The sequence below is a fragment of the Panthera uncia genome, chromosome X, assembly GCF_023721935.1.
Source record: "Panthera uncia isolate 11264 chromosome X, Puncia_PCG_1.0, whole genome shotgun sequence".
Lineage (NCBI taxonomy): Eukaryota > Metazoa > Chordata > Mammalia > Carnivora > Felidae > Panthera > Panthera uncia.
Genome location: NC_064817.1, coordinates 13107130 through 13119526, shown reverse-complemented (window position 1 = coordinate 13119526; position 12397 = coordinate 13107130). Strand labels below are relative to the sequence as shown.

Sequence of the window (12397 nt, the reverse complement as noted above, 5' to 3'; positions counted from 1 at the left end):
CCAGTCACTTTCCCCTCTAAACGTTGCTTTCTTCATTTGTAAAAATGTGGCACAGAGAAGGAAGAGGTGGGGAGGTGAGTTTCAAGCACCCGAGGCCCTTTCCAGTTGACGTAGACCCTGGGTGTGGAGAATTCTGTGTCTGAGCCTTCTGTAGACCAAAACCGACAAATGTGTCTAAAAGGAAAATTTACCTGCTTCCTCCCCACCCCCCCCTCAGAATTTAGCTGGAGAGGACCTTCTTTTCAAAGGCAGTAACAGCATTGTTCTGAATGACTGAAAGTCTTGCAAGCCAAAAGTATTACTGAAGACCCCTCAGAACGAGAGGTAAGTCCTTTGCTGGTGGATCAGGAGATGCCCCATAAACGTTCCTGGCTTGGGATAGAGATGCTTGGGAGTGGGGTTGGGAAGGGAAGAGAAAGTCGCTCCTCCTTCGTTTAGGCCAGCGGTTCTCAACTGGGGGTGACGGTGCCTCCCCAGGGAACATCTGGCAATGCCGGGAGACACTTTTGGTTGTCACAGCTGGGGAGGATGCTCCTGGCCTCTGGTGGGTAGGGACGGAGGGCACTGCTGAACATCTCACAGGCACGGAACCCCCCACAACAGCAGATGATCCGGCCCAAACGTCAATGGTGCCGAGGCTGAAAAACACTGGCTGAGCCATCTCTCCGTGGACGAAAGCGAGGCACCTGGAAGAAGGGAACAGCCCGTGGCTCTTCCCTGACAGCACAAAGCCACCCCTGCAAATGAGGCAGTTTGAGTGTACATTTAAGCTAGATCTGCTAGGCGGCACATCGCACTTGTGTCTGAAACTGTGCTGGCGACAGACTGATGATGGCATGCCTGCTTTTAAACTTAGAGCTCTTTCTTTCACTTCTTGCAATTAGTATGTATCCAGCTGTTACCGTGAACATGAACAGGAGGAAAAGCAGTTGCGAGACTGTTCTTTTATTACCAGGCTCTCTGTGTATAGGGTTACCATTTCAGCTGGTGCTGTACTGAACACCCAGAATGGCTTTTCTTTTTCCTGCTCTTTTCCTATGCCGTTAAAATTTATTTTTCAAAGTGCGACGTGGTGGTAATCACCAAACAGCCGTTGCTCGTCAGGCTAGCTTAGTCCCGTTCAACGGCACCAGCCAGACTCCATCCCTCCGCCTCTACACAGTGCAGGCTTTTTCCATTTTTACGCCCATGGTGGGTTTCTGGCCGTGTTTCCTGAGCGTGGCACGTGTGCTAGTCTCAACTACAACAACATGAACGTGCCCGGGGGCTTGCACTTGCCGTTTACCTGACGTCTCTTCTCACCACGTTCGCGGTTGTCTCTGCTGCCCCTGCAGCGCGGGGGGCCGCCTTTGTACACCGGCCAGCAGGGGACCCGGTTCACAGTGTCCTGGGGACACCTGCTGCTTACCCGGCTTTGAGGGAACAGGATTCTCAATTTGGCCTTTAGAAGAAGCCAGTGCTTAAAGCTGAGTGACATATAGGTGGAAAGGAAGGCATTTGCAGCCTCTAATTACATTATAAACCTCAAGCCACAAATCTCTCTTTGATGGGTCTGGAAATGCCCCTTTCTCCTGAGACGTCAGTGCTGCTTGGGTGAGAATTGTTGGCTCCACAGCCAGCCAGGGTGTCGAGTCAGCACGGGCTGTCTCCTACCCTGGGTCGGACTCCCACCCACCCATGCTGCGCTTAGCCCCAGGCCCTGTCATTCGTGGCTGGGGGGGGAGCTTTGGGAAGAGGCCGCTGTGGCGTGGGGAGACGTGCCCACTGAGGTCTATGAGGGCCACACGCGGTGTTGTCTAGGGACCGGGCTTGTGCCACTGGGGCAGTGATACCCTCTGCTTGCCCCCCTTCCCAGCCTTTGACGGGAACTGGAATCCACCTGGCTACCTGCAGGCCAGGGAATCGGGAGAAGAACAAAGGGCTTGTTGCTGCGGCCAAGGTGAGCCTATGGATCCCTGGTGGTTCGGTTCCATGCTCCCTCCCGAGTCAGAAGTTCGCAGCCTTTCAACACAAACTTTACCTAAGAATTATCAGCCTGGAACCATGATTCCTGGTCTGAGGCATGTGATCCACACAAGGGTCACAGGGGGGTGGGGGGTGGGGGGTGGGCACTGGCAAACTTCAGGCCCCATCATTATTCTGCTTGATTCAGATAGCTTGGGTCACTTACCTCCCCACCCCTCACAACTGTCTCCAGCTAACCTCCTTTAAGGTTTCGGCGGGATTTCTATCAGACTCTTTCTCATGACTTAATTTCCCATTTCTTCTAAAAAAAATGTTTGGGTCAACTAGCCTACAGAATAGCTTTTCAGAGTCTTTTAGGAAATAGAATTAGTCCCCAAGAATGTTGATAATTTGCTCGGACTTGTCACGATGGCTTCGGCTGGCTTCAGTTCAGAAATGATAAAAAATTGGAATGACTTACAAAAATCCATATTTGGGGGTAGTGATCCTCCTTGTAAAATAAAAACTAGAGAGAAAAATGAAAGATTTAAAGATGGTACAGTTACTGTCTTAACCAAGAAAGTCCTCAACAGTGAGTAGGAAATTCTAAAGTGAGATCAAAGATTTGTTTAGATTCAAATGCAAAACTCTCATACTTTAAGCATGAAAAAGTACATCTGTAATGGTGAAAACTCCAAGCAAAAGGAGGAAGGGAGGGAGGAAGGAAGGAAGGAAGGAAGGAAGGAGGGAGGGAGGGAGGGAGGAAGAGAGGGAGGAAAGGAGGGAAGGAAAGGTAGCCAATTACTGAGAGATGATGTCAATATAGTGATTATCTTCATAAACAGCATAATTAATACAGCAGGAAAGGATTTAGATTCCATTTTACGAGTGAGGAAATTGAGGCTCAGAAGAGTTTTCTGCTTTCAGTTTGTAAGTATCAACAACTTAAAATATGTACTTTGCAATGATTCTTAAATATCGGGTTTGAAGCCCAATGAACCCACAGGAATTTGGATCCTTTTGGGGGCAAAACCCAGTATGAATTAGTGAAGAGTCTGAATTACAGATTTTTTTTTCAATTATTTTCGAGACCATTCCAGTTAACTGCAATGCCCAGAGCACCTGGTACAATTGTAAAGGGAGATTTCAAGCTGAAGGGTGGTGATGCCAAACCTCTAAAAGCCACACTCAAAAGCTGCTAAGCTGAAAACTTTAACAGCAGGGAAAAAAGCGTGAGAGGTCATTCTGGCCGACTTTACTCCTCATTAAATAAAAAAGGCAATTTTCCAGAACAGCTCACTACCACCAGGTCAAATAACTGACCTCCCACATCAGTGAAACAAAATAGGGTGTATTTGGGGTCCTCAGGGCGCCATTTTAATAAATTGCTATTTATTTTAATTAATGTATTGGTGGATTTTATAGTAAGTAGCATATATGAGTGCTGGAAAAGAACTAGTTCCAAATATTGCAAATAATCCAACTGAAACTGTTATTAGACCAAGGGATTTCTAAGCAAAGTGAGATTGTAGCAATGCCCTGCCGAAATTGTGAACAAGTTCAAGTTAAAGGAGATGAACTGTTAAGGTTTACTATATTAACCCAACTTGTAGGTTATTTTCCATCTGTGTTCTAGCTATACACTCAAAAAGTGTAGGCTCACCCTGCTGATAAAGATAAGTCACCTGGAAGCTGTCCACCCTCTGCTTAAATAATTTTTTAAATCGAAGGTTTGATAACCAGTCAATTAGTAAGAATTTAATGAACCTCTTTATATCGATAGCCCCACGCTGTCCTGAATGGCTCTGGGAATTCAGTTTTATTTAAAATCCCTTCACATAAGGATCTTGGAGAGGTGTTTTCAATGCAGATATTTTCAGTGGGTCACATTTCAAGCCACGGTAAGAAACAATGAACAGAGCAAATTCTTTGAAAGCAGGAACTGAACCTTACTTCTTTACTTCAAGGTTTCTCCACTTTGGCACTATTAACATTTGGGACCGGATGATTCTCTGTTGTAGGGCACTGTCCTGGGCACTGTAGGATATTGAGCAGCATCTCTGGTCTCTCGCATGAGATTCCAGTAGCCCCCCTCCCTCCTGCCCCCCATCGCCCCAGTCGGGACAACAAAAATGTCTGCAGGCATTGCCAAAAGTCCCCTGAGGGGCAAAGTCACCCCTGGTTGAGAAACACTGTTTTATCCCCAGGGTTTGTTTTATTGTACCTGGTCCACAGCAGGACCTCATAAACTCTTTGCAGAAAGAATTTAATCAAGAAATGATCCAGGATAGAGATCTGTACCTGGTACCCTACTCCTATCTTCTGGCTTACCACCATGTGCCTGATCTGACCAGGAAACTATCCTTTGGAAACTATTCATTCGTCCAAAGGGCCATCACTCATCCAGCATGTAACAGGGCCCTCTAGAAGCTTCTCCCTAGAACACAGGGTTCAGCAAATCTATGACACCTCACAAAAAGGGCTGGAACTCAGCCAGTTCTGAAGGGATGCCTCACCAACACCATGAAACTCGAAGGAACCGTTACTCAAAACTCACCCTATGATGACCATTCGTCAGTCTTATTTGCAAGGGCAGCCTAACCCAGGAAGTTACAAACATTGCCAGGAAGTTGGGTGTATTTTACTTTTTCCTCATGTTTTACGTGAATTCTTCTTGGTGCACTTGAGCCTAGTCTTTTGCCTGTCCTTAATGGAAACAAAAGCCGAACCTCCTCCTCCTTGAAACACCAGATCTTTCCGCGGCTTCCTTCCCTTGGACTCGAGTCCCATCTCTTCTCACACTCTCTGAGCTCCTACTGTGTAGTCCTTCTGTCATCTGGCTTGCTCTTTCCCCAGTTTCTCCATTTACTTTGTAGAATCAAGAACTCCAGGTAGGTGACAGAAATGTTCTAAAATCGACTGCGGTGATGGTTGTACAACTCTGTGAATATACTAAAAAAATTGAATTGTACCATCTAAGTGGGTGAATTGTATGGTATGTGAATTGTATCTCAGTAAAGCTGTTATCTTTTTAAAAATAATAAAAGAACCCCAGATCGAAATTGGGACTGCTTGTGGGTTCCAGCAAAGCCTCCTAGAGCTAACTAGTTCCTTCCCATCTTTGGTCAGTTATGTACCTCGGGTAACATATCTCCACTTCCCATTGGGCCCTGACGTCTTTGATTAGTTATTTCCTGCTTACACCTCCTCATTTCCCTCTGGACCCCGCCCATCTGACTCTCCCAGGTTTCTCTTTACCGTCAGAACTTTGCTGGGAGCATCACCGGTCCATGTCTCATTTCTCTGAGTCTTGGATTCCTTCTTCCAAGTGGTTTGCCCTGAATAGGCCTTCCCAGGCCTTTAGCTTGGTCCTCACCATTTCTCTCCCAGGGTTCAAACCATATTTGGCCACAGCCTCTTAATTCAAGCAAAGTCACACAAAGGAGACCAGTGTATAAAAGAATCACACAACAGCAGCCGCTCTGGTCTAGAGTCCCGCCTGGCCCTGTGACTACAGCAGCTGTCACCCCACAGCACCCTCTCCATCAGGACTTCGGATAGCAGAGCCGTGTACCTTCTACTATTTTCTCTCTTACATCTTCTCCATGAGCAGAGGGGACATTCGGGGCACATGTGGTCCAGTAACCTCCGAGCTCAGAATTAGGAGACCAGGTTCCCGACTATCATTCCCTCCTCTGGAAGGAGGGCTGGGCACCAGCACCAGAGAAACGGTCAAGGACCCAAGCACTATCCTCACAAAGCAAAGACTCGTCCCCTGACTACAGGATGCAGCAGGAATCTGTCCCCAACGTGGCCACGGTGGCAGTGGAGACTGTTGAAATGCCTTCATGAATCCCGTCCTCCTTGAGGCAAGGCCAGCAAACAGAACAGAAAGTTGGTTCTTATCAAGTGATGCTTTTTTAATGCAGCATTATGATTTCAAGTGCCATACTAATGGAAACCGGCTAACAAGGTCTTGCCTGGCAGAAGTCCATGGGGGAATCTTGTTAGTACAGGGATAACATTATTGGTGAAGAGGATATCAACTATTTGTAGGTGAATGGGTGCTCCTAAGATACTTGAGGGTGGATGAGAACAGTGTGTTTTCTTTGTGTGGCAGGGGGTGGGGGAACGCGACCTGGCAGGCAGTAGAAGAGCCAGATAATGGAGGGCTCACTCTTTAAGCCCTGAGACCGTTTTATTGCAACTGTTTTCAATGGGAATCTTTTCAAAATGCATCAAGCACCTGGCAGGGGTAACCCTTCCTTGACTCTGTCATTGTCCTGGCCACAGGTGACTGGCCTAGGCAGGAATGATATGATGCCCTGCGGAGATGTCCAGGGGAGAGAGCCGTTTGTCTCCAGCTTGTATCGCTCTCCCATCCCCAGTGCACACTGCACACTGGTGCCTTGCTTCCTTTTCATGTCCCTTCTTTTCTTCCATGACGGCAGGGCATGCCTGGACAGCCATCACTAGCCAACGGGCTCTCACCCATAACCTGGCCCATAACACGAGATGGTCCCCACTCCCCTGGTAAGTGCCTTGTCACTGCCCTGTGAAGCCCAGCCCCAGCGTCCTGTCTAGAAAGATCCTCTGTGGCTCCTTTCCTCCACACACTTCCCTGAAACCCACTACAGGGCAGTGAGACTCTAGGGAAGGCCTCTCCCTCCCATCTAATTGAGCAAGCGAGGTTCTGGGCTTTAGGTTGGAAGCTCCCTGAGACGGGCCCACATCGTAGAAGTGACTGCTGCGTCCATGGCCCACAGTGCAGAGTAGCTAGGAAGGCCTCGACAGTTGCTTAATTGAACTGAAACACAGAGTCCCTTCTTTACTTTCTTATTTATCACTTCTTGGCTGTAGTGGCCCCTGCCCTTGACTCGGCCACTGTCAGGCCCTTCTGTGGGCTTATTCTGGATCCTGGTGACTTATGCAAGTACCAGATGCACAGGACACTGTATTTTAGACATTTCACTTAGAACTTGCCTGTCCTATTTATTAAGTCTTCAGGCCCTTCCCTTGTTGCCACCATGAAAGTTAAAATCCAGCAGAATCCTTTCAGGCCATTGCAAATTTCCAAATTAACGAAGTTGGAATCAGTGTCTCACTGAAGTTTCTCCCTCCCTTCCTTTGCTTCTCCCTCCCTCCCTTTGCTTCTCCCTCCCTCCCTCTCTTTCTTTCTTTTTGTTCTTTGGTAACATCCAGAAGTGCTGCTTCTGTTTCATGTTATAAGTGACAATAATTACCCAGGGAGCCATGGCACCTCTCAGGCCCCATCTCGCCTACTCCCTGGGTGCTTTTACCCCGCTCCCTTCTTAGCTTTCCTGGTGCACCTCTCACCACACTCTCCTGTCTCCCGAGTGTGTCTTCCTTTCCCCTCCGGACGGTGAGGCTGATGTTCCACCCTGTTCTCCCTCTCTGCTGCAGACGCAGACCCCCCTGTGGCTGCAGCCCTCACCCGCGTGCCCTCGCACTGTGCCCCCATCTGCTCTGCTAGCGGCGGCCAACATCTTCATTGTGTTGATTCCTCTCCATCGCCAACCCTTCACACTCAGACACCCAAGATCCTACCTGCCATCTTCACAGGGCGATCCTCTAGGTGCTTCAGACTTGTCATCCCTAAAACTTAATGCAGCGTCTCCCTTCCTCACCCCAGCCGTGGACTGAACTGAGCTGCACACCCTCTACCGCCCCTTCCCCACTGCCCAAGTGAGAAACGGGAGGCTGGTCTCTGTGACCTTGCCCTCTCCTTCACCTCCCACGTCCCCTCTTGCTCACTTTGCCTCCTTGATCTTCCCCAAATCCACCATTCCTTTCCTCCACACTTACTGTTCTTGACCCAACCAACATCATTTGCCCATGCTTCTATTTTTTTTCTTTTAAAGATTTCACTTTTTTAAAAGTAATCTCTACACCCAGTGTGGAACTCGAACCCACAACCCCAGGAACAAGAGTCCCATGCTCCACTGACTGAGCCAGCCAGGCACCCCTTGCCTCGAGTGTTAATTTTTTTTCAACGTTTATTTATTTTTGAGAGACGAAGAGAGTGCAAGCGGGACAGGGGCAGAGAGACAGGGGGACAGGATCTGAAGCAGGCTTCGCACTGTCAGCACAGAGCCCGATGGGAGTCTTGAACGCAAGAACCATGAGATCATGACCTGAGCTGAAGTTGGACGCTCAACCGGCCAAGCCACCCAGGTGCCCCACTTGCCTAGACTTTTAAAATGGCCTCAGAACTGGGTGGGGACCATGCCTCCATTTTCAGCCACTGCCTCCAATCTCTTTTCTATCTTCCGCCAGAATAGTTTTGGTAAAAGCCAAATCTTACCATGTCATTCCGGGATGTAGACGCTTCTGGTGTTGGATTTATCCTTATACCCTGAAGAGGCCTCCTATCTCCAGCCTTCTGAGATCAGACTCCAGACCACCTCTGTGACTGGAGCTCTCCCCTTCACCCCTGTGGATAAGCTCCAGGAATACAGAAGGTTAACAGTTCCCAGCATAAGCTTCTGTGGGTCCACCCTTCAGTGCCCTGACACTCCCTCTGGCTAATTCTTCAAGATTTAGCTCAAAATAACTCGTCCTCCAGAAAGGTTTCCGTGACTACTCCAGCATAAGCTGCCTCCTGCCCTCCCACGGCAACATGTGTACTCATATATCATTTTGTCCATCTCACTCACTTGAAAGCATGTGTCTGTCCATCCCACCATACCATAAACTGCTCTAGGGCCAAGGTCAAGTTCATTGTATCTCTCACACCTAGCACAGTGCATGGCATTTAGGGAGCCTTCAATTTAATTTAAGCTAGGAGGTGGCTAGGGACTCTCGATAGAAGTTAGAAGCACTGGCTTTAGAGCCAGAGTCTGGATTCAGCTGCCACTTCTCCTTTCTCCCATGTGACTTCACGCAAGTCACTTCATCTCTCTGTTCCCACTTCTTCACCTGTAAAATGGGAATAATAAAATACACGAGGTAATGCATCTGAGGCACCAAGGACAGGGTGCTTGATACATTCTTTGTGTTACATTTTGTTTATGGGTAGTGACAGAGAGCAAGGCCAACAAATGTCACAGAAATTCCTGATTTTATAAAGTCTTTAATTGCAGCTGACATGTTTTTAGGTTCCACTTCGTCCCACAAAGGTAGGTGTCTAGCCAAGCACTTTCATGCCCTCCTCCAGGCTACTGACTAATAGTTGAAGCATCTTCAATGTCATCTCATTTTCCTTCTGGGCCTGAGAGAGGGTTGCTCACTCGCCCATCACCAGGAGAAGGGACTAGTCAGAAAAGGAGAGGAATAGGGGCGCCTGGGCAGCTCAGTCGGTTGAGCACCCGACTGAGCCTCAGGTCATGATCTCGCCACCTGTGAGTTCGAGCCCCGTGTCGGGTTCTGTGCTGACAGCTTATAGCCTGCTTTGGATTCTGTTTCTTCCCCTCTCTCTGCCCCTCCCTCCCTCCCTCCCTCTCAAAACTAAATAAACACTTAAAAATTTTTACAAGAAAAGGAGATGAAGAGACCGGCGTGGAGAAAAAAACCTCAGAGGCAAGTCTGACCATGGAATCAGAGTGATACCTGTTCTTTAAGTTGATTCTCTTTTGGATTGCTCATCTGTGGAACCACTACTCGGTGGCCTTCTCGTGGGGAGTGGGGATCAGTGACATAAGGCACATGCCCGCGACCCTCCAGAACCAGGGCGCATTCCCTCCTCCTCCTGTAGCCGATGGGCCCCAGGGACAAGCCCTGTCCAGAGGCAGCTGGCTGCTCGGCCTCACGGTCCGCTGAAGGCCACGGCCCAGGGGCAGCTGTGTCACGACGCCGTGTCGCTGTGCAGCCCCGGGGTCCTTCAACCTCGCGGGCCAGGCCATGGGGCCTTCCTCTGAGGTAAATATATAGAGCGGTTCTCCCTTTTATCAAACTCTTCTTATAAATATCTGGTGTCCTACGGCAGATAAACCTTTATTTGAATTAGAAATATAAATTCGCTTTACAAGAGATAACGGTAGTTCCTTTTTTCGATGAGAGAGGTTTCTTGTGTGCCCTTTAAACAAGATCTAGCATGTGGGAAGCCTCTCAGGAGCACAGCTACTAGGCAAATTGGGGGCAACTGTATATGAAATAACTACGGGAAAGGGTCTTTGAGGTCAGTGTGGAAAAGAAATCCCTCACTCATCCTGTGTAAGAGCTCCTGACCTCCAACACAGAGAGGAGCCTTTGCAGTAAAGGGATTTTTAAAAAGTCAGAACAGCCTCTGCTTCTCCGATGGCCCGCTGGGGAGAAACCACCCTGTACCCACGCCGTCTTTGCTGGGAGGACAGCGCCTCCTGCCGGCAGCCACGGCGACAACCGCAGGGCACTCCCGCACACACAGTGGTGGGGACACAGGCACCTTGCTAATGACTTTGGTCCTCTGGAAGAAGCTAATCTGTGAGCAACTTCAAGGACATTCGTGGGAAGGATCCAGACCGAAAATCCTCGGGGGCCCAAGCTTTCAGGAAGGAGCCCCCTCACCCTTTAGTGGTGGATGGAAAACCTCATTTCAGCCAAGCCAGGGAGAGAGACCGAACGACACGCCGGAGGACGCCACGTGCTCAGAGCGCACGGAGCCCAAGTGGCTGCCCCGACCCTCGCGGGGACGAGAGAAATGCAGGCGGCGAAGGGCGGTGGGGCTGTCGGAAGGCCACAGGGAAGGACAGACGGCCAGGTCTCCGAGGGAGCGCGAGCCCCTGACTCGGGCCACTGGCCTCGGGGGAGGCGGGCCCCTTGCCCGCAGCGCCAGGGCCGCCACCCGTCGCCCCTCGAGGTGCCTGTCCTTAACCCGGGCTGCCCCTGGATTCGCCAGGGGAGCTGTGAGGAGTCCCAGCGCCCAGGCCTGGGGCCCAGAGGTTCCCGGGGCGCGGGGCAGGGGAGGCAGGGCGCTGAACTTGCCCCATTCCGGGGGATTCTCGGGCATAGGGCTGAGGGGCACCGCTCTGTAGGCCGCGTGGAGCCGGTCACCGGATCAGTGCATTTGACTCTCGCGTCGCCCCGGCCTGTTCACGTTACCGACCCGGTTTCCGTGCGGCAGGAAGCGGCGAGCCAGGCCCAGGGTGCGGCAAGGAGAGCTGGGAAGTACTGTCCATGCGACCCAGAGGACCGCGGCCCACTCTGCCCACGAGACACAAGGGTACAGCATGCTCACAGAGCAGCGCTGACCGTGTGGGGCGCGGGGCTCTCGGCGGGCTTCTAGTCGACTCCGTGACAACCTCTGCAACGCGGGGGATGGGCCCCAAGGCCCGCCTAACGATTGCCATCCCAGATGTGTGTGTGTCCGTGTGCGAGGGAGAGAGAGTGTGCGGGGGAGAGACTGTGGGGGGGAGGGAGGGAGGGAGGGAGAGAGAGAAAGGAAGGGAAAGAATGCGTGGGAGAGAGAGAGAGAGAGAGAGCCAGGGAGATAGAGCGAGAGACACAGACGTGGAGGGAGGAGTGGGGCTTCCGAGGGGCAGAGAACAGGAAGGAGACGGGCCAGGGGTCGGTAGGTGAAAGCCGACACCTCCCCATCGCTGTGCCAGTCTGACCGCAGCCAGCCTGCCTTCCAGGCTGAGTCTGGGCCTCAGACCCCTGGGAGGCAACCACCGGGGAGCGCTGGTGACCAGTGCTGACCCGGCTCTGGGGAGCCATGTGGCAACGAGCCCCCACCCTGCTCCGGGCTGAGCGACACCTTGTCCTGCCCGTGGTGGCCACGTGCCGTCCACCAGGCTCAGAAGTCGGGACCTCTCCTCACTTGCCTTTGTCCTGGCGGTGACGCCAGTCCCATGTTTCCTGGCAGTGGTCCCCGACCTCGGGCAATCTTGAACGGAACTCCTTCCCCCATTTTCAAGAGAAAGGTGGTTGTGCCTGATTATCTGCTGGCTTTGTTTCACCCAACAACTCGGGCCATCCTGAGACGGACACCTCCGCCTCTGAGAACAGCCCGGAAGAAGGTGAAACGGAGATGCTGGAGTCGCCTCCAAAGAGAATACCTGGACGGGATCCCATCAAGGGCACTGCGCATAGCGGATGATGGGTTCTGTCTGCTGACAGCTCGCCCCACCCCCACCCCCAATAGCTGCCAGAATGATCTGTCCAGAATGTCCGGAATGCTGGTCTGGCTGTGGGACACCCACCCCCCATTTATGATCCCTTCATTGCTTCCCACGGGCCCTGAGATCCCATCCAAAGGTGACCCAGGGGCCTTCCTGTTCCAGGCCTCGTTCAGCCCTCCAAGTTCATAATGACTCCCCAATACCCGGCCCACATTTCAATCTCTCTCGACACTTGTGGTTCACCACGTGCCTCAAGATCACACAGCCTGGCAGAGACCTGGAATGCAGGGAATGTGTCGTCCTTTCGGTGTGGCCCCCAACCGCTCTAGTGGCGGGCCGAGCACGGGCTGTTGTGAACATGAAGAATCTGAACCTGAACCAAGGTGGACCGGGGG

General features: G+C 51.2%; 1 protein-coding gene across 4 annotated transcripts in view; it reads left to right on the top strand.

Annotated features, from left to right (window-relative positions):
• The window catches only part of RAI2 (retinoic acid induced 2), a 61628-nt gene extending 59563 nt beyond the window's left edge, over nucleotides 1-2065 (top strand). For all 4 annotated transcript variants that reach the window (XM_049643531.1, XM_049643536.1, XM_049643534.1 and 1 more), the window contains one exon: nucleotides 218-2065. In XM_049643531.1, coding sequence (XP_049499488.1) covers nucleotides 218-224 — 7 coding nt within the window. In that variant the 3' untranslated portion in view covers nucleotides 225-2065. The remainder of the gene's footprint in view (nucleotides 1-217) is intronic.
• Nucleotides 2066-12397: the final 10332 nt, after the last annotated feature.